At 49.1% G+C, this 23,953-nt stretch overlaps 2 protein-coding genes across 3 annotated transcripts; both read left to right on the top strand.

Annotated features, from left to right (window-relative positions):
• Positions 1-219: 219 nt before the first annotated feature.
• ganc (glucosidase, alpha; neutral C) lies at positions 220-9,049 on the top strand. Of its 2 annotated transcripts, none has more exons than XM_067243615.1 (24): positions 220-325; positions 534-596; positions 686-788; positions 1,848-1,978; positions 2,193-2,369; positions 2,520-2,535; positions 2,632-2,698; positions 2,780-2,876; positions 3,000-3,183; positions 3,960-4,080; positions 4,323-4,558; positions 4,751-4,877; positions 5,066-5,145; positions 5,240-5,383; positions 5,496-5,592; positions 5,745-5,846; positions 6,057-6,300; positions 6,443-6,507; positions 6,874-6,950; positions 7,603-7,677; positions 7,936-8,049; positions 8,244-8,356; positions 8,544-8,647; positions 8,920-9,049. In XM_067243615.1, exons 1-24 carry the CDS (start codon positions 291-293, stop codon positions 9,027-9,029), a joined length of 2,682 nt encoding a protein of 893 aa, XP_067099716.1. In that variant the 5' UTR covers positions 220-290; the 3' UTR covers positions 9,030-9,049. The 2 variants fall into 2 exon arrangements, with proteins under 2 accessions (XP_067099716.1, XP_067099715.1); XM_067243614.1 differs by having other exon boundaries at positions 8,917-9,049.
• Positions 9,050-10,894: 1,845 nt separating this feature from the next.
• capn3a (calpain 3a, (p94)) lies at positions 10,895-23,089 on the top strand. Its single transcript, XM_067243619.1, has 21 exons — positions 10,895-11,146; positions 11,605-11,674; positions 13,023-13,141; positions 13,297-13,430; positions 13,684-13,852; positions 14,074-14,157; positions 14,237-14,331; positions 15,971-16,048; positions 16,356-16,516; positions 17,019-17,188; positions 17,510-17,521; positions 17,969-18,177; positions 19,565-19,601; positions 19,800-19,877; positions 20,071-20,128; positions 20,296-20,360; positions 22,122-22,190; positions 22,355-22,433; positions 22,618-22,734; positions 22,824-22,882; positions 22,970-23,089. The coding sequence occupies exons 1-21, from the start codon at positions 10,895-10,897 to the stop codon at positions 22,994-22,996; spliced, it is 2,142 nt and encodes a 713-aa protein (XP_067099720.1). The 3' UTR covers positions 22,997-23,089.
• Positions 23,090-23,953: the final 864 nt, after the last annotated feature.

Genomic DNA, 23,953 nt, shown 5'->3' with positions numbered 1-23,953 from the left:
AATAGGAGGCAATGCTGTATTAAAACATAGCATAACACATTTACATTCAACAGAACACATTGGTTGTTGTTAGAAATTACGTTGTATTTTAAAACTTTCAATCAGTGCTATTATGTCATAGACAAGGGTATACTCATTTTTTACTCAACTCACTCACAGTGAGTTGTTTTGAACGCTAGAGGGAGCTTCGCGTGTTGTAGTGATCAAACACTACAAATCGTACAGACCAGATTATATACTTATGACTAGAAGTATTTGCAAGTACAGTCTGCGAGAAAATAACTAACGAAATGGCGGACGAAGGTTGTACTGAAACCATCGTGAGGTAACCAAAAACGTTTTACTGTGTCCGAACATTGACATTTGACTGTTGACTTTTAGCTTTCGCTTCCCAGCATCCGCGTGATTATGAGACATCCTGTGTAGGCAGATGAACAGTGGTACATTGTTTACGGACGTTTTAACTATAATTAATGTAACTCTGTGCACAAGAAAGCATTGTGTTCCCTTCTAAATATTCTACACATTTCCAGTGTTGTTCCTGATGATGAAGGGAAAGAGAAATTTAAGAAATGTGACCAGATAGCCTTTCACAGGTTTGTTAAACATGTATTACATTAGAAACAATGATGGTGCCTCATTATCGTCATAAATGCTTTACAATATTGTTTTTATTGATAAATAGGCGACAAGTGCAGGGACCCACCTTGCACTACTATGCACTATTGGACACCCTTGTGCTCAAAGAGAAAGTGGCGATATTTGAAGTGTTGGAACCAGATTCTCAGGTAATGAGTTTGTCTCTCCAGCATAATATGCTTTTAGGTATGTTAGTTACCTGTCAGGCAACTGATGGCTGAGGATTAACAGCTGAGTTTTGTAAAGTGTTGCTAATCTAGGTGGAGAAGGATACAAGGTTAAATGCCAGACCAAGTTCTTTGTAGTTTATTATTAAGAAATTATGCAATCAAACAATGAATACAACACACCAGGATGTCTTCAGTTTAGATCAGTGATACCAGTCGATGTTGCCAGTCTCGCTTCACAGAGTAAAGAGTCACAGAGTAGAGCAAACAAAGGCCCTGGTGAGAACAGACTTGACAGAAGTCAGAGAGAGTTCTGCCCAGTCCAAATTCTGTCTACCTGCCCAGAGAACACAGGTCTTGTACCCCTCCTGAGAGAGAGGGGTTTGTGAGGTCGTTGGTCAGAAGACAATGGGGAGGGGATGTGTTCATCCTATTAGGTGTCAAAGGCGTTCGTGGTCACTGAGGGTGGGCAGTCCAAGGGTCTGATGGCGTCACAAGGGAAGGGGGCAGACCAGACCCAAAGGTCTGATGATGTAAGGGGAAGGGGGGGGCAGAGTCTCCAAGGGGGAGGGAGGCATCCAAGGGTGGGCAGTATATCCAATGGGAGAACAGAATATCCGAAGGTGGGACAGACCAGATGGTCTGATGATGTCCAAGAGCAAAGAGTTACATCCTCCACGGCCCAATGCATCTCCTTATCTTCTGATGTTGACACTTTTACTCCGAATGGCTGTGAGGCCCATTTTACCTGCTCCAGTCCCATAGTTTTACCATCTCTCCTCCCCTGTTAGCATGCTGACCTTCTACATTCCTCCTCACACCAAAAGTTACATTCCTCAGAACATGGTTCACTTTTCACTGACTTAGAAACATTCTGGTGCAGAAGTTCATCTGTTCTAATTGAAGCATATGTTCAGCATTTTCATTACACATTTTGTATAATTGAGGTATTGATTGTCATAACAGCATTGAATTAGCAATATAGATTTCATTCCTCCACAGTGTGAGCCTCAGCGTTGACCAGAAACCTCATCTTCCCAGGTGAGACTGCTGCTCACCATATCAGCAATCAGTAACGGAAATGCTGTCAGGATCTTCATCGATGAGCTCCAGCCCATTAAAGCTCGCTACCGGGTCCAAGATGTCCTGATTCAAGAGCCCATCTGTGAACCGTAAGAACCAGTCCTTCAGCTATGGTTTTGATGAGATTGTTGCACCGTGCCTAAAAGCATCTGCTAAAAGCATCTGCTAAATGAACAAAATGTTTATGTAGTACTCCTAGTACATCTATCGTTAACGGTTTCATTGATCCGACCCTGTTCAGCCCGGGTAGGTTTCCATACTGTTTAGACTTCTGGAGGTGACCTCTCAGTGTTCCTCCGGCAGGCTGAGGGTCCAGCAGAGGAGGGGGGACTCGGTGTCTCTCACCTGGGGACTGGGCCAGCACCAGGCCAGGGTGTGGAGCCGGCCTCTCCGTGTGGAGGTGTTGTGTGGAGAGGAGGTGGTGGTCACATTCAACCCCACAGACAAACTGCGCTTTGAGACTCTCCAGAACCACTCCAGGTAAAGACAGGAGGGGGGGAAGGAGAGAAGATCGGTTGGATAGAAGTTGTGGAGGGGAGGAGAGGAGAGGGAGAGGAGGGATGGGAGCTTAAGGAAACAAGCATTTTCTAACTGAAATGTGCTCTTTTTTTCTAACCCTTTTTCTCCCAGAACCTCCCAGGCTGAGGTGAACATGTCTGAAATCAGTATAAAACAAAACATTCTTCTCCTTGCTGTTCATCTGGATCTTGTCTGACTTTGCCACACGTTTTTTCCCCCCCAGAATCATGACGAACAGTCAGGTTTACACAGAGAGACTTTCAGACAGTTTGTTGACATTCAAGCCAATGGTAGATCCACACTTTGATTAATCCAACTCAAACCCAGTCCTGACCCCTGACCCACTAGTGACCATCTCGTTCCCTCCGCAGGCCCCAGTAGCGTGGGAGCTGACTTCAGGTTCCATGGGTTCAGACATGTGTACGGACTCCCTGAACACGCCGACAGCCTTCTGCTCAAGGACACCAGGTTAAATCGTTTTATTTTATATCTTGTGTAATGCCTACTGATGGTAGTATTGCAAGGCTAATGTAAGCGCTGCTAGGCTAATGCTAGTGTGCTAGGTTAATATTAGCGCTGTGCTCTTCCCAGGGGCAGTGAGCCGTATCGCCTCTACAACCTGGACGTGTTTGCTTATAAAACCAACAGCCGTCTGGGGCTGTACGGCTCGGTACCTCTGCTGCTGGCCCACAGGCCTGACAGAACCTTGGGGCTGTTCTGGCTCAATACCTCCGAGACCCTGGTGGACGTCCACTACACCCCCAGCCATGAGGAGGTAACACACACATAGGGCTGGGCGATATATAAGAAAAATTTGATATCTCGATATTGTCAAAATGTTTACGATATTCGATATATATCTCAATATGTTTGCAAAAAAGTGCACATGCTCTTTGTGAGCTCTTTGTGAGCATGTGCACAAACGGTGTCTGTGTGTGTCTGTGTGTGAACACAGAGGAGCCAGACGGTGATTTTAAAACACAAGGACCAGCAAAAAAATATATAAATAATATTCGATATTCACGATATTTTCACATTTTACATCGTCGTCAGAATTATTGCGATATTATCGCTAATATTCGATATATCGCCCAGCCCTACACATACACCTGTATACACACACTACTGCCAGCACTTAAAGCAGCACTTAAAACAAAAAAAAAACACCTTGAAATTGTCCACAGAGAAACAAAGCTGGAAGCTAGCGAAAAATCGACTTTAAACCTTGAGAGATGGCGACCCGTTTCCACAAGTGGCTGCTAACATAGTATAATTTATTCACACAAATATATTATTATTTTTGGATTTATAAGCGTTTTTGATGTTTAAGATTTTTTGAAATGAAAGTTCTTCTTTAAAGAAACTGTATTTTGCGTCTGAAGCCTATGTTCGGGCAAATCTTTTACAAAGTCGAACTCGCTGATATTAAAAGTAATAGTAATATAAGTAAGAATATTACTTTGTACAGAAAGTAATAATGTAACTTAATCACACTACTCTTACTGAACAATAAGTAATAACTAATATATTACTTTTTACCCCCCCGTGAAGAGGAGCAGGGTTCCTCCTCAGACGGACGTGGGCTGGCTGTCAGAGAGCGGGGTGCTGGACTGCATGGTGCTGCTGGGCCCCACCCCCCACCTCGCCTTCAGCCAGTACGCTCAGCTCACAGGTACAGCATGCCACCCCCCACTTCTGATCCTCCAGCTTCTGCTTTCTACTTTCTTTGCACTTGTATGTCGCCCTGTGTAAAAGCGTCTGTTAAATTGGGTAAACACATTAAAAGTAATCAAATTAAAATGGTCTCTCTGAGATTAATTAATGAGGTTCTGCTCATTATTACTGCAACATAGGGTTCTTTCGTTCAGCTGAACATTACAGTTTCTAAATGTGTTCATGTTGTGGTCTGGTCAGGCCCGCAGGCCCTGCCCCCCCTCTTCTCTCTGGGGTACCACCAGAGTCGCTGGAACTACGACGACGAGGCGGACGTGAAGGCGGTGGACGCTGGCTTTGACCTTCACGCCATCCCCTATGATGTCATCTGGCTGGACATCGAGCACACGGACGGGAAGCGCTACTTCACCTGGGACCCGGTCCACTTCCCCGATCCGCTCGGTCTTCAGCGCCATCTGGTGGCCCGGAAGAGGAAGGTCAGGGTGGCTCCTGTGTTTCTGCTTGGTGGATGGCTCCACAGGTTGAGGTTGGTTATAGATGCTGACCTGTGGGCATCTGGGAAGCCATCTTTGAGATTTCTTATGAAGACGGCTATAAATATCAAATTTGATTGGATGTTTGTTGTGCCGCTGACACTAACATCTTATCGTTGGTCACACATGCTGCAGTTGGTGGTCATCAGTGATCCTCACCTCAAGATGGACCACGGATGGCCGTTATACAATGAGGCGAGAAATGGTGGCCATTTTGTGAAGGACAGAGAAGGGAATATCTATCAGGGATCATGCTGGCCAGGTCCGTTTCTTGTAATGTAATATGTTCATTTAGCAGACGCTTCTATCCAAAGCAACATACAGGGGAGGATTTGAACCTCTTATCAGTGAAATGCTCTACGACACGACCCTTCCCAAATCATTCTCAAATCATTTCATTCTGCTTTGTCCTTCTGACTTGCATACCTTACCCCCCCCCCCCCCCCCCAGGTGAGTCCTGCTACCTGGACTACAGCAACCCCGCCACTCGTTCCTGGTACTCCACACAGTTCAGCCTCGACAAATACACTGTGAGTGAGGGCATCTGAGCACAGCACACCTGGAACATGCCAGCTGACCAGGTATGTGGAAATCCTAACAACGTGTGTTTTGCCTGTGGCCCAGGGCTCCACACCCTCCCTGTTTGTGTGGAACGATATGAACGAGCCCTCGGTGTTCGGGGGCCCAGAGCAGACCATGCCCAAGGACGCAGTGCATCATGGCGGCTGGGAGCACAGGGACCTCCACAACCTCTATGGCTTTCTCCAGGTGACCTCGCCCCCACACCCCCCCCCACACCCCCGGCAGCACAGAGGCAGGAAGTGGACTGTGTGACAGTGTATGTGTATGGAGTGTGTAACACTGTGTGTGTCCCTCCCAGCACATGTCCACGGCGGAGGGCCTGGTGACCCGCTCGGCAGGGTCGGAGAGAAGCTTCGTCCTGTCTCGCTCCTTCTTTGCTGGCTCTCAGAGGTTTGGTACGTTTCCAACAGGTTTGCTTATGTTACAAACATGGTTGGTGCATTGCGAATAGAGGTTTGGTAGAAACAAGAGAAAAATAGGTAAAAAAGAGTCTGAATAACACAGTTGTGTTTGTGTTTGTGTGTGTGTGTGTGTGTGTGTGAGACAGGTGCAGTGTGGACCGGTGACAACGTGGCGTCCTGGGAGTATCTCCAGATCTCCATCCCCATGCTCCTGTCTCTCAGTGTGGTGGGGGTGGCCTTCTGTGGAGGTGAGGACCGGACGTGGGACCTGAGACGATACAGCTGTGACGTAACGAGGCTACACCTTCAATGCCTTAAAACGCCAACAATGCTGGTTGTTGTCCTTTGACCTTGCCTGGTGTTTGATAACCATCAGTAACTGTGGCACTAGGTATATAAACTGATAACAGGTGTTCAATGCTGACTAAACTGCGTGCGTGCGTGCGTGTGTGCTCCAGCGGATGTGGGTGGGTTTGCGAAGGACCCAGACCCAGAGCTGCTGGTGCGCTGGTACCAGGCCGGCTCCCTACAGCCCTTCTTCAGAGGCCACTCCGCCATTACGACACGCCGCCGCGAGCCCTGGCTGTTTGGGGACGCCGTCACGGCAGCCATCCGCAGCGCCGTCCAGAGCCGGTACCGCCTGCTGCCCTACTGGTACACCCTCTTCTACCTCAGCCAGCGCTGCGGCCTGGCCCCGCTACGGTGAGGGCTGCCCCCTGCTGGGGGGAGGGAGTAGTGAGGCCTGCTCCTGTGCTGACTGGACCGTCGCTTTGGATCAAATGAGTAATTCATAAATACATTTATGAATTATGAGATTGATCTTCTACTTGTGTGTTTACCTCAGACCGCTGTGGGTAGAATTCCCCAGAGAGGAGAACACCTTCTCTGTGGACCACCAGTACATGATCGGTGAGGATGGATCCTCATCTGTCACTGTCAGTGAAGGAAGAGAATGGATGGAGGATGGATTTTGTGAATGAAGAATGTATTTGGTGAATGGAGAAGGTTCTGTATGCATGACATGTTTTATGAAAGGTCGGGCCAAATACAAATTTCGATCCTGGATGGACACAGAAGTTTTATTTGATTCTAGATGCTATTGCACTTTATTCTACTCTGCCCTACTGTTATCTGCTCTGCTTTATTTGACTCTACTCCATTTGACTCTACTCCAGCCTACTCTATTCTACTCAGCTCTATGATATTCTCTCTTCAGTCCTGCTGTATTTTTTACCGCAGGTGGACCAGTGTTGTAACAGTTCTGTGTCCATGCAGGGGCTGCCCTGCTGGTCTGTCCTGTAACTGAAGCTGGGGCTAGAGAGGTCCAGGTGGTACTTCCTGGCTCTGGGGAGGTAATTGCTGTCGCCTCCCTCTAGTCGTCCGTGGGCACGAAGATTATTTTCGTTGTCATGCATTGTGTCTGAACTGGTCTAGGTCTGGTATGATGTGCTCTATCTGCTGTAGGTCTGGTATGATGTGCTCTATCTGCTGTAGGTCTGGTATGATGTGCTCTATCTGCTGTAGATCTGGTATGATGTGCTCTATCTGCTGTAGGTCTGGTATGATGTGCTCTATCTGCTGTAGGTCTGGTATGATGTGCTCTATCTGCTGTAGGTCTGGTATGATATGCTCTATCTGCTGTAGGTCTGGTATGATGTGCTCTATCTGCTGTAGATCTGGTATGATGTGCTCTATCTGCTGTAGGTCTGGTATGATATGCTCTATCTGCTGTAGGTCTGGTATGATGTGCTCTATCTGCTGTAGGTCTGGTATGATGTGCTCTATCTGCTGTAGGTCTGGTATGATGTGCTCTATCTGCTGTAGGTCTGGTATGATATGCTCTATCTGCTGTAGGTCTGGTATGATGTGCTCTATCTGCTGTAGGTCTGGTATGATGTGCTCTATCTGCTGTACGTCTGGTATGATGTGCTCTATCTGCTGTAGGTCTGGTATGATGTGCTCTATCTGCTGTACGTCTGGTATGATGTGCTCTATCTGCTGTAGGTCTGGTATGACGTCCAGTCGATGGAGCAGGTCAGAGGAGGCCAGACCGTGAGGATGCCAGTGACCCTGGACACAGTGAGTTAGATCACATCAGACTACTTTATATTACGTTCAATTGTCATAGGCTGTTATTTGACAAGCTCAGAAATGTGATTTTAATAGAAATATATATCTAAGAGGAGATGTTCTTTTGCCAAACAGCAGCATCAAACATAGAAACATTCTCTCCTGTCTGCCTTCCACCCCCTCTCTCTCTCCCCCCCTCCTTCCACCCCCTGTCTCCCCCCCCCTGTCTCCCCTCTTCCACCCTGTCTCTTCCCCCCGTGTGTCCAGGTCCCTGTGTTCCAGCGTGGGGGCACGGTGGTGCCCAGGAGAGCAGGCTGTGGCTCCTGCACAGCTGACCTGGAGCTCCTCCCCTTCTGCCTCACCGTGGCGCTGGGCTCCAACGTGAGCACCCCCCCCCCCCCAGCTTTATCAACCTGACTGCTCAAATTTGAGTTCGAATAGATCAACAAAATAATCTTAACTCAACAAAGATGGCAGGAATATATTTGAGGCCCTACTTGATGACTCGGCACATGTTCTTTGGACCGTTGTGAGGTAACTGGCATTCTGACTGCAGTTCTCCCTCCGTCCTGCAGGGCGGGGCTGTTGGAGAGCTGTACCTAGACGATGGCCACTCCTTTGGGTACCGGGACAGAAAAGACTTCTGCCTGCGCCGATTCAGCATGCTGTCAGGCCGTCTGGTCTGCTGGTGAGGCAGGCACACACACACACACTCATATATATTCACACATGGAAACGTACTGCACATACACACACACTGCACACACACACTCTAAAAACACAATAGCAATGAGAGAGTTGATCACACTGACGGTGACAATGTAATCAATGACATGAATCCAAGACTTTTGTGGTGTTACTATGGTGACCCCCAGCTGTGCCAGCGAGGAGGGCCGCTTCACCTCTGGCAGCGTGGTGCAGTCTGTCATCGTCATGGGGATGAGTAAGAAGCCCTCCAGAGTGACAGCACACATCTCAGGTGAGGCTCTGTGACATCCTGCCGCCATGGTTACTATGTACACGCCAAGGGCTGTAGTTGAGAACAGCTGAAAGTCTAGCAACTACCCAATGTAAATACAGATATTACTTTCATAAGAGGGATTCCTTGTTTTTACTTAAGTATAAATCTTAAGTAATTGAACTACAAATTTAGTGAAATGATAATAATATGATACCTGTGATTCACCAGCTGTGGTTCTGTATAGAGGCCTTCGCTGGTGTTGTAGTGACTCAGTATTTTCCTTCCAGCAGGTTCCAAGTCCGTTACTGTGAAGTTTGGGTTTGAGGAAGCGGGGCACGTTCTGACGGTGACAGGACTGAACTTGAAGGTGGATGAGGACTGGGAGATCCACACAGAGTAGGGGGTCAGAGGAGGAGGAGTAGGGGCTGGGACTGGAGGAGTAGGGGGCCAGAGGAGGAGGAGTAGGGGCTGGGACTGGAGGAGTAGGGGGTCAGAGGAGGAGGAGTAGGGGCTGGGACTGGAGGAGTAGGGGGCCAGAGGAGGAGGAGTAGGGGCTGGGACTGGAGGAGTAGGGGGCCAGAGGAGGAGGAGTAGGGGCTGGGACTGGAGGAGTAGGGGGCCAGAGGAGGAGGAGTAGGGGCTGGGACTGGAGGAGTAGGGGGTCAGAGGAGGAGGAGTAGGGGCTGGGACTGGAGGAGTAGGGGGCCAGAGGAGGAGGAGTAGGGGCTGGGACTGGAGGAGTAGGGGGCCAGAGGAGGAGGAGTAGGGGCTGGGACTGGAGGAGTAGGGGGCCAGAGGAGGAGGAGTAGGGGCTGGGACTGGAGGAGTAGGGGGCCAGAGGAGGAGGAGTAGGGGCTGGGACTGGAGGAGTAGGGGGCCAGAGGAGGAGGAGTAGGGGCTGGGACTGGAGGAGTAGGGGGCCAGAGGGGGAGGAGTAGGGGCTGGAGGTGGAGGAGAAGTACATTTGATTCACATAACAAATGCTTTTATCATACAAATAAAAATCTTATTTTGAGATATCTCATCTCAACTAAAGTGCAATAATAACTTCTCAAGGACAATATGACGTAATAGTTTTGTAGTATAGTACTTCATAGTTTAGTACTTTTATAACATAGTAGTACTTTCTATAGTATAGTTAGTACTTTAAAGTATAGTATTTTTATAATACTTGTTTAAATAACAAGTACCTAGACCTAGTCCACTGCAATATGAAGAATGGAGGTTAGTGGTGAAGAAAATGAAATGCTGACTTGTAATGATTTCACACAGTTGCAATATCTTGCCTAAGAAAATAAAAACCCTGTACGTTAAACATCAACCGGTCGCTATTCTTCTGTGAAAGAGGAGCTGGTTTGTGTCTATGATGCGTATCTGTCATGATGACCAGTGAAGAAAGCCCTGGCCGGGTGACCTCACCTGGTCCCAGGTGGATAAAGGTCATGTCCAGGGGTTGTGGTCTGCTTTGTGTGCGGTTCTGTTGTTGCTGTGGGAGTATTGTGGCTAAGGTGACGAAACTTAAAGGATAGACTTGACCTGTCCTCGAGGTTTGGGGTAGTGCTTGGTCCTGAAGGAGGGGTGGGTGCGATTCACCATGTGACACGATCGCATTGATGTCTAACAGCCCGTCGGCTAAATCCTGGCTGGTCCGCCATAAACGGCCTAATGAGCACTATTGTGACATCACTCTCCACCAGGGAGAGAGTGTGTAATCCCCATCGTTTGTTGTGACTGAGTCGACCCAGTCTACGGGCTGTGGACCGACACCCCACCACGCAGTACTGAAGGATGAAATGACGGCCAGTGCTGGGCAGCTCTCTGGCTGAGCGGGACCTGGTTCTGCTGAAACTGCTCGATGCTGAGCTCCATTGAGAACAGGTTTAAACAGGTTTGAATGCCTTCTGCTGAGGCAGGCCATCCCAGGACCACCCTTTACAGGCCCTGGGATGCTGCCCACTGGCCTTTGTGTCACCCAACAATGATGCCACGAGGGAGCCACCACCAGGACCAGGTCATTGTGTCACTGACCAATGAGAACGCAACAAAAAGGTGTGTGTGCGTGTGTTGCGTTGTGCTTGCTGAATGTAAACGTGAGTGTGGAGTGAATGTCCCCCAGGTCTTGCTCCATGACCTCTGAGCACCACGTCACACGGACACGCAGCCAATCAGAGGTCAGCTGTTTGGATTTATGCCAGGGTTTTTAGGCTTGTAAGACTTTAGTAGAAGTGGCAAAAGCCAGTTAAAAAAAAAACCAGGCGTGACAAAATGCCCTACACACCGGCTGGCTTCTTCTGTGACCGGTTGATCCGGGAGAGAGAGAGGAGAGATGGGGAAGGCTCGCTCAGCAAGCCCCTGCGCTTCAGCGGACAAGACTACAGCACCCTGAAGCAGGAGTGCCTGGAGAAGAAGAGCCTGTTTGAGGATGAAACCTTCCCAGCCACTGTGGAGTCTCTGGGCTTCAAGGAGCTGGGCCACAAGTCCAACAAGGTCAAGAACATCGTGTGGAAGAGGCCCAAGGTAGGAGGCTGGGCGTGGGGTGGGGCGGGGGGGTTGGTGACGGGATAAGCTGGCGTGGGATGGCCTGCGCATGGGAGCAGGCTTACTGGACTGTTGTAGTGGATCTACAGACCCAAGCCTGGAGGTCTCAGGACGGTGCTCAGGGTGTTTGAGGAGTGAGAATCATGTCTGTGGGGTTCTGGATGTGAAAAGTGTTCATACAACAGCTTTTGGGACTAGTGGATGTCCCTCGCTGTCCATGTCTGACTTTGCCGACTAAATTATTGGGAAAAGTTGTTCATGAGTGGGTTTGATTTTTTCCTTTTCATTATTTTACTTGATCATGTGCGTCTCTCCTTTTCTAACCTAAACAACATCTGTTGTCTTTAGTAGTGGTTGTGTCAAGTTTGGAGTGGTTCATGATGCTTATGTAACCCTCAGTTGTGTCAGATGGTCCATGTTGATGTTTGTGTCTGCAGGAGATCTGTGAGAACCCTCAGTTCATTGTGGGCGGAGCCAGCCGGACAGACATCTGCCAGGGAGATCTGGGTAATAGAGTCCTCCTGCTCAGCACACAGACCAACTGCAACACGAATCCAGTCACAATCACAAAACACGTGACTCTCACCTCACGTAGCAGTTTGTTTACCTCGTTGTTTTTTTGCGGGTGGACCTATGGAGACATGAGCTGAGCTGAGGAATGCTGGACGGCTGTATAGTTTATTATTGTTTATTGTTAAAAGGATCCCCATTAGCTGTCACCAAAGTGGGACGAGCTAATCTTCCTGGGGTCCAACAAAAAGAGAAAAAAAGTTTGACAAGGCTGCAGGATAATACTGTGCTTCTGATGACAGATTTCTGTCACCTGTTTGGAGAGAAAAACACACACGCACACATACTTCACCATCAGTGGCCTCTTCATATTGTGCTTGTTCTTTTGGAAAGGGAATCTGGCCGGCAGCACTTCTCATTGTTGTACGGCCCTGTCAGTGTATAAAAGGGCTCCAGGGGGGACAGTGGCAGGCTGTGCTGCTCACCCTACCACCCCCCCCCCCTACTCTAAACTTACATTGTTCACCCGCTTCAACACTCTGTGGCACACACACCTGCACAATCCGAAACCACTTGTGTCAGCACTCTTGATTGGGTCTTTTCCTCAGAAAGACAATTGTGATCATCACCCATCAACCCTCACCTAGGACACCAACCAACCCTCACCTTAGACACCAACCCTCACCTTAGACACCAACCCTCACCTAGGACACCAACCCTCACCTTAGACACCAACCCTCACCTAGGACACCAACCCTCACCTTAGACACCAACCCTCACCTAGGACACCAACCCTCACCTAGGACACCAACCCTCACCTAGGACAATAACCCTCACCTAGGACACCAACCCTCACCTACGACACCAACCCTCACCTACGACACCAACCCTCACCCAGGACAATAACCCTCATCACAGCTCATTACATTTGAACTCCATCAGAAGCACTGTTGATTGTTGTTATAGTATAACTAAACCCCAAACCCCATTTATTCTGTAAAAACACTAGTTAATACTCATGTATGCCTAAACTAATTAATTGTGTCTTGATTATAACACATCTTCTGCCATGTTTGGCCATATGAATGCATAATATCACCCCATTTGAGGAAGCCCAAAAAATCCCCTACCTACAGCTTTTCACTAGAATTTTTTTTTTGATAAATATAAATGGACTTCAAAATGCTGAAATTGGCAAGGTTTGTTTCAATTATCACAAATGTTACTAATGTTCAAACATTGTGCTTGGATGTCCTGTGTAAACTCAATTCAAATGAGTTGAAAGTTGTGTTGTTTTTGTCACATGAAAGTTAGTGACATGATGATATGAAAATATGTTTTGTAGGTGACTGCTGGCTGCTAGCTGCCATTGCCTGTCTGACTCTGAACGAGAAGCTGCTTTACAGAGTCCTTGATCATGAGCAGAGCTACACTGACGCCTACGCTGGCATCTTCCACTTCCAGGTCAGAACCTTCCTTCTCCTCAAACTCCTGTTTCAATGTATTATGTTTTCTTTATCAATTACTTTTTATTATTATGTATACACAGGCCCCTCGTGTATGTTATCAAGTTTCTTAATCCTGACTCCTTCAATCTTATCAAAAACCATCTCTCTCAGTTCTGGCGCTATGGCGACTGGGTTGACGTCGTCATTGATGATCGAATCCCCACCTTCAACAACCAGCTGGTGTTCACCAAGTCAGCTGAGAGGAACGAGTTCTGGAGCGCTCTTCTGGAGAAGGCCTACGCCAAGTAAGATCCTAGGAACAGGATTACACTAACTAACCCTAGTTAGGCTAACTAACCCTGTTCAGTGCGACACAAAAATACACTATCAGAGCAAACAACCAAGATATGTGGATGTCTGGGGTAGACACAATTTATTTTCCCAAATTTGAATATTACGTTGTTTACGTGACTTTGCCTGAAAACATCTGCTGAATAACCAAAAAGTCGAATAAGTGGTGAGACTCACGAGCGGCGTGCTGGGCCCCCGTGTCGTCAGGCTGCACGGCTCCTACGAGGCCCTGAAGGGAGGCAACACTACCGAGGCCATGGAGGACTTCACGGGTGGCGTGACGGAGTTCTACGAGATGAAGGAGGCGCCCAAGGAGCTGTACAAGATCATGCAGAAGGCCCTGGAGCGAGGCTCCCTCATGGGCTGCTCCATAGACGTGAGTCTCTAGCCGGGTTTCCCCCCTCTGGGACTCTCGCCAACTGGAAGACGTGGAACACAGTTATTGTCCCACAGCTGTTTTTCACCAGAGTAGGAAACGTCGTTGGGCTCCTTCTAATCGACGTCTGTTCGTGTCATTGTTTGTTCGTGTGATCCTCGTCTGTTGATGTCACAATGTGTGTTTGATGTGATCCGTGCGTATATCCTGGTTCTCTAAAGTCACTGGTCCCGGCCCGCTTCGAGACCCGCACCACCACCGGCCTGGTGAAGGGCCACGCCTACTCTGTCACCGCTGTGGAGGAGGTGAGGAGCCCTCGAACAGGCTGATGTTTACCATGATCCTGTCGTGGCCCCTGCTTGACCCTTGCGTGACCCTCCACAGTGTAAACACTCCCAGCAAAAGGAGTCCAAGGTGCGTCTGGTCCGCCTGAGGAACCCCTGGGGCCAGGTGGAGTGGAACGGCCCCTGGAGCGATAAGTGAGTCTCTGCCCTGCGCCTCTGCTCTGCTGATCCCTCCACTTAGACACGTCTGACGTGAGAAGGTGTTCAAACAGACGATATACCACTGGACAGGGTGTTGGTGATGATAGAAATGTGACATATGGTCATCAATGGACTTTATCGAATCGGATGACTTTTTATGAGTGTACTTGTGCTGCAGTAGTAGTTCAGTGGCTATGATGACGTGGGTGTCTGTGTGATCCATGTCTGAACCATGTGTTAACCATGTCTGAACCATGTGTTAACCATGTCTGAACCATGTGTTAACCATGCCTGAACCTTGTGTTAACCATGTCTGAACCATGTGTTAACCATGTCTGAACCATGTGTTAACCATGCCTGAACCATGTGTTAACCATGCCTGAACCATGTGTTAACCATGTCTGAACCATGTGTTAACCATGCCTGAACCATGTGTTAACCATGCCTGAACCATGTGTTAACCATGTCTGAACCATGTGTTAACCATGCCTGAACCATGTGTTAACCATGCCTGAACCACGTGTTAACCATGTCTGAACCACGTGTTAACCATGTCTGAACCACGTGTTAACCATGCCTGAACCACGTGTTAACCATGCCTGAACCACGTGTTAACCATGCCTGAACCACGTGTTAACCATGCCTGAACCACGTGTTAACCATGCCTGAACCACGTGTTAACCATGCCTGAACCACGTGTTAACCATGTCTGAACCATGTGTTAACCATGCCTGAACCATGTGTTAACCATGTCTGAACCATGTGTTAACCATGCCTGAACCATGTGTTAACCATGTCTGAACCATGTGTTAACCATGCCTGAACCATGTGTTAACCATGTCTGAACCATGTGTTAACCATGTCTGAACCATGTGTTAACCATGCCTGAACCACGTGTTAACCATGCCTGAACCACGTGTTAACCATGCCTGAACCACGTGTTAACCATGCCTGAACCACGTGTTAACCATGCCTGAACCACGTGTTAACCATGCCTGAACCACGTGTTAACCATGCCTGAACCACGTGTTAACCATGCCTGAACCACGTGTTAACCATGTCTGAACCACGTGTTAACCATGTCTGAACCACGTGTTAACCATGCCTGAACCACGTGTTAACCATGCCTGAACCACGTGTTAACCATGCCTGAACCATGTGTTAACCATGCCTGAACCATGTGTTAACCATGCCTGAACCATGTGTTAACCATGCCTGAACCATGTGTTAACCATGCCTGAACCATGTGTTAACCATGCCTGAACCATGTGTTAACCATGTCTGAACCATGTGTTAACCATGCCTGAACCATGTGTTAACCATGCCTGAACCATGTGTTAACCATGCCTGAACCATGTGTTAACCATGCCTGAACCATGTGTTAACCATGCCTGAACCATGTGTTAACCATGCCTGAACCATGTGTTAACCATGCCTGAACCATGTGTTAACCATGTCTGAACCATGTGTTAACCATGCCTGAACCATGTGTTAACCATGCCTGAACCATGTGTTAACCATGCCTGAACCATGTGTTAACCATGTCTGAACCATGTGTTAACCATGCCTGAACCATGTGTTAACCATGCCTGAACCATGTGTTAACCATGCCTGAACCATGTGTGCTCCACAGCTCTAAGGAGTGGACCTCTCTGTCTAAGGGAGAGAAGGATAAGCTGCATCACCAGAGTGCTGAGGACGGAGAGTTCTGGTGAGACCCATCGCCCACCACCACCCTCTCTCCTCCTCCAACCCCCCTCCTCCTATTCCCCTCCCTTCCCTTTTCCCCTCCCTTCCTTCTCTCCCCTACTCCCCCTATCCTTCCCCCCCCCCCCCCCCCCCCCCGTTTACTCCTCCCTCACCCCGCCTTCCTGGTTTCTTCAATTCGGGGTTTCTACTGTCTAATTGTGGTTTTTACTGGCCAGTCATGGTTTTTACTAGCTCGTTAAGGTTTATTCTGTCTAGACATGGTTTCTACTGTCTAGTCATGGTTTTTTACTTTCCCTCTCCTGTGTCAGGATGTCCTTTGAGGACTTCAGGAAGAATTACACCAAGATTGAGATCTGTAACTTGACGCCCGACGCCCTGGAGGATGATAAGATCCACAAATGGACCGTGTCTGTGAACGAGGGCCGCTGGGTCAGGGGCTGCTCTGCCGGGGGCTGCAGGAACTACCCAGGTAGGAGACACACACCTGGGGGTTGGCCAGGTAGGATACACACACACCTGGGGGCTAACCAGGTAGGAGACACATACACCTGGGGGCTAGCAAGGTAGGAGACACACCTGGGGGCTAGCCAGGTAGGAGACACACCTGGGGGCTAGCCAGGTAGGAGACACACCTGGGGGCTAGCCAGGTAGGAGACACACCTGGGGGCTGGCAAGGTAGGAGACACACCTGGGGGCTAGCCAGGTAGGAGACACACCTGGGGGCTAGCCAGGTAGGAGACACACCTGGGGGCTAGCCAGGTAGGAGACACACCTGGGGGCTAGCCAGGTAGGAGACACACCTGGGGGCTAGCCAGGTAGGAGACACACCTGGGGGCTAGCCAGGTAGGAGACACACACACCTGGGGGTTGTAGGGCTCTATTCTCTGCCATACTGCTTCAGTCAAGGAATTCAACCAGGAGATTGTGGATCTGATCTGGTTGGTTCTTGGTTCTGCCCTCGGCCCCAACAGACACGTTCTGGACCAACCCTCAGTACCGCCTGCGTCTGCTGGAGGAGGATGACGACCCCGAGGACAACGAGGTGGCCTGCACCTTTGTGGTGACGCTGATGCAGAAGAACCGGCGGAAAGAACGCAAAATGGGCGCCAACCTCTACACCATCGGGTTCGCCATCTACGAGGTGCCGCCCAAACGTCCACACGCGCGCCTAGTACACTCATCACCAAAACAAACATCCACACACACACACGTCTACTACAACGATCACTAAAACAAACATCCATACGCACATACACGCATGTATGTATGGATACATGCATCACCAAAAACACATATCCATACCGACATGATGCATACTGATCTTGAGAAAGCCATCATGTCTGCTTGTTGTAGGCTGTAAAATTCAGCATGTTCACAGCTGGTTACTGTAATGTTTGATGTCATTAAAACGGGAATATCTTGGTCAGTTTTACAACTCACTCTGCTCTCTGTCTCCCCCTAGGTGCCCAAGGAGGTAAGGAGGCATAAAGAGGAATCCGTCCTTTACACAATATTAGTATATCCATTTCACCTAATGTGTCTCACTGTGTCTCACTTTCTATATGTCTCTCTCTTTCTGTCTATCTTCCTGTCTCTCTTCCCTCTCTCCCTGTCTCTTCCCTCTCTCTTCCTGTGTCTCTCTTCCCTCTCTCACTTCATGTATCTCTCTTCCTTCTCTCTCTTCCTGTGTCTCTCCCTGTGTCTTTTCCTCTCTCCTTGTGTCTCTCTTCCCTCTGTCTCTTCCCTCTCCCTGTGTCTTTTCCTCTCTCTTCCTATGTCTCTCTTCCCTCTCTCCATGTGTCTTTTCCTCTCTCTTCCTATGTCTCTCTTCCCTCTCTCCCCGTGTCTTTCCCTCACTCTTCCTGTGTCTCTCACCTTGTGTCTCTCTCCCTGTGTCTCTCCCCTTCCTCCGTGGTTCCAGATGCACGGTAACAAGCAGCACATGCAGAAGGACTTCTTCCTGGTCAACGCCTCGAAGGCCCGCTGCAAGGCCTACATCAACCTGCGGGAGGTGACTCAGCGCTTCCGCCTCAGCCCCGGCGAGTACGTCATCGTGCCCTCCACCTACGAGCCCCACCAGGAGGGCGAGTTCATCCTCCGAGTCTTCTCCGAAAAGAGGAACACCTCAGAGTGAGTGGATGATGGAGGGAGGAAAGGAGGGAGGTGTGTGGAGGGAGGGAAGGGATGGATGGAGAGACAGAGGAGGGGAGGGGTGATCCTGTGTAGAGGTTCTGAGGGGACAAGAAGCAATGTTGTATCTAATCTACATTGTGATTCACATGCTGACATGCTCTATCCATTCTACTGGAGTATTTGCTCTACTTTTGATACAGAAAATACTCCAACAGCATGGAATATGACAGTGCCTTAGGTTGTGTCCAGATGGGGTGTTTCCCCTGGAGTGTATGCTCCTGTGTCTGTGATAGGGGTACCTGTGTGGGGTGGGGGTTAGGGACGCCTGGGGCATGTTTGGATGGGGTTACAACCACCAAGGACAAACAATTTTAACGGCGATTTGATTTGTAGAACTGGAAGAAATCGGCCCCAGTTCGAAGCTGTTATGGAATCTTTTTTAGGACAAGCAACATCCCATGTGGGCATGCACGGGTAAACATTCTCTTTCAGTATTGAGAAACAGCCCGGAAGACTCCTGGAGGCACCTGCTCACACAGTGAAACTAGGAGAGCAGAGAGCCGCTCCGGAGAGTCACGACAGACACCCTGATCTAGAGAGTTACAGGATATACCAGTTCTATAGAGTCAAAGCAGACAGCTGGACTAGAGAGTCACAGCACATACTAGCTGATATAGAGTCACAGCACATAGCTGATATAGTCACAGCACACAGCTGATATAGAGTCACAGCATCAAGATGAGAGTCTGTTGGAAAGCCTTGCTCCCCTGCCGTGCACACATGGAAAGGAACAAGCTCCTCTGGTACAGGAAGTTCACACAGGAAATGATCCCCCACAGCACAGGAAGTGCTCCACAGCAAGTGCTCCACACAGCACAGGAAGTGCTTCACACAAGTGTCACAGGAAGTGCTTCACACAAGTGTCACAGGAAGTGCTCCACATAGCACAAGAAGTGCTCCACTCAACAGTAGGAAACCTCTTATGTTTTCAAGAGGAAACCCAAACAAACCTACTCTTGTCCATAAAGCAGGTGGTATATAACATTGTGTTTACAGGATCACTGTGAGATGGTAAGAGTGTGGTATACCGGTCAATGATATAAAAGCGTCTGCTAAATGAGTAAAATATCTAAATGAATAGAACTGTGAGCCACCCACAATTTAATGTAGTATAATATAGTGCAGAGGTTTACAGAATAGACACCCTAAGAGAATGTCATTAATTAAAATTCTGGGATTAGATTGTAATAATTCCTTAACATCAAGATAATCTCACACACACTAGATTGATCATGAGTCTCATGATCCAGATGAGAAATTAGGTGTTGTCAGTCGCCATGGTGACTGTTGTCATGGTAACTGCTGTTTGTTGGTCTTCACTCAGGGAGATAGAGAACAGGATCGAGGCCGACCACCCAGTGGTGAGTAGCCCCGCCCCTCTTCATCACACACCTTCTGGTCTCTCAGGAGATCTGGTTTCTGATGTCTTTTCTAACTTGTCATATTTATAATTTGAATTGCTGATGCGTCAGTTGACAAATAGGTGACCTCAGATATTATATCAGACACAGGTCTCTCTTTCTCTCCGTCCCCCCTCTCTCCCCCCTCCTCTCCCCCAGCCTGCCCCCGCCTCAGTAGGAGAGGAGAGTGATGAGGACCAGCAGTTCAGGAACATCTTTCAGGAGATAGCTGGAGATGTGAGTAGAGAGAGGAGCAAGGGGAGGGGAGGAGGGATACATGGAGGGATAGATGAACAAATGGATGGATGAAGTGTAGATGAACATCTCTGGTGAATTGAAGTTTGATCCTGTTTCGGTGTTTGGTTGTTACCTGTGTATTTACATAAATCTGGCATCCATGTGAGTTCCAACCACGTCCCTCCCTACACAGGAAATGGAAATCTCAGCCAACGAACTGAAGAACGTCCTCAACAAGGTGGTTTCCCAACGTAAGAGCCTAAGCTTGATCACCTTAGTGACTGACTGGATAACAGTTCTGGTCTCCTCACCCACAGCTCTCTCTCTCATCCATCTCTCCCCCTCGCTGCCCCCTCCTCTCCTCACCTATCCTCCCCCCTCCTTCGCCCTCTCCTCCCCTCTTTCTTCCCTCCCTCAGATAAGGACCTGAACACAGAGGGCTTCAGTCTGGAGAGCTGCAGGAGTATGATAGCTCTGATGGACGTATCCTTTGTATCGAGTGCCCTAAGCGGGCTGTGACCCCTGACCCCTGGCTGTATGGTCTGCAGAGGCAGATAGCTGTGACCCCTGACCCCTGGCTGTATGGTCTTCAGAGGCAGCTAGCTGTGACCTCTGACCCCTGGCTGTATGGTCTGCAGAGGCAGCTAGCTGTGACCTCTGACTGTATGGTCTGCAGAGGCAGCCAGCTGTGACCCCTGACTGTGTGGTCTGCAGAGGCAGCTAGCTGTGACCCCTGACCCCTGGCTGTATGGTCTGCAGAGGCAGCTAGCTGTGACCCCTGACCCCTGGCTGTATGGTCTGCAGAGGCAGATAGCTGTGACCTCTGACCCCTGGCTGTATGGTCTGCAGAGGCAGCTAGCTGTGACCTCTGACTGTATGGTCTGCAGAGGCAGCCAGCTGTGACCCCTGACCCCTGGCTGAATGGTCTGCAGAGGCAGCTAGCTGTGACCCCTGACCCCTGGCTGTATGGTCTGCAGAGGCAGCTAGCTGTGACCTCTGACTGTATGGTCTGCAGAGGCAGCTAGCTGTGACCTCTGACTGTATGGTCTGCAGAGGCAGTTAGCTGTGACCCCTGACCCCTGGCTGTATGGTCTGCAGAGGCAGTTAGCTGTGACCCCTGGCAGGGTCAGGAGTACCTCACTAACCCCGGCTGAACATATCAAGGTTGAGACAACAACATTATTACAACATGGAAGGTCGGATTTCATGGGACCAGTGGTGACTTGTTAGCCTGGTCCTAACCAGACTCTCGTACATTTCATTTGTACAGAGAGTCTGGCCTCGCTCCATTGACAAGCGTTGACTTCCTTGTAGGCGGGTACTCTGTTGAAGTTTAAAACTATTGGATCTGCCCAGAGCCACTCTGATCTGCCATAACCAATCGCTAGCGTTCGCCTTAGCCAATTCCTTCACCACTACTGTAACAGAGCTAGCTGCCGTAGCTGGAAAATCAAACTGTTCCCGAACCCCGTGGGGAGGAAGGCCACAACATCATGGCCACCAACAAAACTCAGCAAAACTTGTTCTTGCTCTAGCTTTAGCTTATGGATATTTGGAAGCGTTGCCACAACGGACCTAATGACTTGCATCTTTCTCGCTCACATCTTTCTCCGCCGCCATTACGGAACTACAACACAAACGATCGCACGACAGCCACTCCCTCTGTTCGCTGATTGGCCGGTAGAAAATTAACCGGGGATATCTGACTTAATTACCTCATGGCCAGACCTAGTACAGAAGCAAAATCTAAATTGAGTGGAAGTATGTAGGAGGGCAGAGCCAGGCTAGTGACTTGTCACCTTAGCAACAGAACCTGAAACTAACTATAAGCTAGTAGTTGCTAACTGTCGCTCCTTAAAACAAACCAAAACTGCAAACAATTGAAAAAAAATTGGCACAATTAATAATGAAAATGTTTTTAGTCTAGTAAAATGACAACCAACTTGTAGGCATATATTCAAGTAGAGGCAACATTTACTTCAGCAAAATACACATAGGTAATGAGTCAGTGTCTCATCCTTCATAAATATATCCTAGTTACGAACCCGACACCCCCTCTACACCACACACGCACAAAACAACCACACTACACACAACCACACAGTGGTCAACAGACCGTCCAGCTATGAGACAAACATGATCAAATCATTTGGGACTGAGATCAGTTATACAGTTGGTTTCTTTGAGCCGGCAGTCTGTGACACACACACACACGCATGGTGGCGCCCTTAACTGTGTGTGTAGATGGACGGGACAGGCAGGCTCAACCTGCAGGAGTTCAGACACCTCTGGAACAAGATCAAGCAGTGGCAGGTGACCAGCACAGCTTAACACTCCGTGGACAGTCATCCAAACCAACATACTAGAAAATCCAGCTGAAAATCTAAGATCATAGTTCTAACCGTATTTCAGTGGTCACCTTCATGTGTTTCCGGGTGAGAAGGTTCAGATTCAGAACTTTGTCTTTCCTTCACCAGGGAATCTTTAAACATTACAACGCGGACCAGACCGGTAGCATCAACAGTTACGAGATGAGGAACGCTGTCAACGATGCAGGTAACAGTCCCCCCCCCCACACACACACACTCACACACACACCGTAAGGCCACAAATGAAATCCAAGAAGCGTTGTTTTCAAAAGAGATTTTCACAGCCTGTTCAGTGTGTGCTCTATGAATTTACATTTGACTCTGTAAATGTTCTTGTCACTGTACAGTCATGAGTCTTATGTTCCGCTCAGGCTTCCGTCTCAACAACCAGCTCTACGACATCATCACCATGCGCTACGCCAACGAGAGCATGAACATCGACTTTGACAGCTTCATCAGCTGTCTGGTGCGTCTGGAGGCCATGTTCAGTAAGTACCGCCCCCCCTTCAGCACAAACCGCCCACCCCCCCCACCCCTCCCTTCAGTTCCTGACACCGTCTGCTGTCTCTCTCCACAGGGGCGTTCCAGGCCTTCGACCAGGAGGGCGACGGGACGATCAGTCTGAGCGTCCTGGAGGTAAGCTCTCTGCTGACGTGCTTCCGTGTTGAGGGGCTCTGGGCCTGTGGGAGCTAACCCCTCTCCCTCTTCTTCTCTTCTGTACAGTGGCTCCAGCTGACCATGTATGCCTAGACAGGCCCCTCCCCCATCCTCTCCCAGGTGAGGAGCCAGACAGCCTCTCCTCCACACACACTCCAACCCCCCACCGAGCCACCCTACACACACACACACCATCACTCCATCCTTCCTCTACCATTTCCCCCCCCCCCCCCCCCCCCCGTCTTCCTTACTCACTTCCTCCTGACCTCCCTACTTCCCTTCCCTCTCTCTCCACTCCCTCCTTGCAGGTCTCAGGCTTCTTAGATATCTCAGCCTCGTCCTTCTTCCAAAGCTCGCAGTCTCACTGGAGTCATCCGCCTTGTTTTTTTATTTACCACAACCATACCACACGTTCCGTATCATTTTCTCAGGCATCAAACACACACAACCTCTCTTTTTCTGTCATTATACCTCTCAGCCTCCTTCTAGTCATCCATCTTTCACTGTTCATCTCTCTGAGAAACTTCTGCTTAACCCCCGCCCTCCCCTCACACCATCTTTGACCTTTCTCATACCAAACCGACCCAAAGCCCTCTCCTCAACATCGCTCCAGTGAGCTTCTCATGGGTGGACCGGGAGGAGTGTGGGGCAGCCTCCTTCACCTTCTCCCTGCCCAGGGGGCGAGGTGGTGGCCTGGGGGGCCCCAACCCTGCGCTCCGCCGGGGGAAGGAGAGACAGACAGCCCCTGGCGTGAACACCAGAAGACTCCCTCAGCTGGCAGTCATGGTCACTATGGAGCCCAAAACGACATACATGGCTATGGGTTGGACATTTTTAGTTTTTTTTTTGTGGTTTCTAATTAAAGCTTTGGTCAAATGAGTGTATTGCATTTTTAACCCTTTTAACCAAATAAATGATTGTGTAGTTACTGGTTTGACTGCTTGAATGGGGATGAAGGGGAGTAGTGTTGTTCACTTCTCTTCATGTAGGGACAGGAACAAGGAATACCAATGAACTGACTAGTGCTCCAAGTGACTAATAATGAATCAT

Source organism: Osmerus mordax, chromosome 9, assembly GCF_038355195.1.
Source record: "Osmerus mordax isolate fOsmMor3 chromosome 9, fOsmMor3.pri, whole genome shotgun sequence".
In the NCBI taxonomy this organism is placed as follows: Eukaryota; Metazoa; Chordata; class Actinopteri; order Osmeriformes; family Osmeridae; genus Osmerus; species Osmerus mordax.
This window is presented reverse-complemented; position numbering and strand designations above follow the sequence as displayed.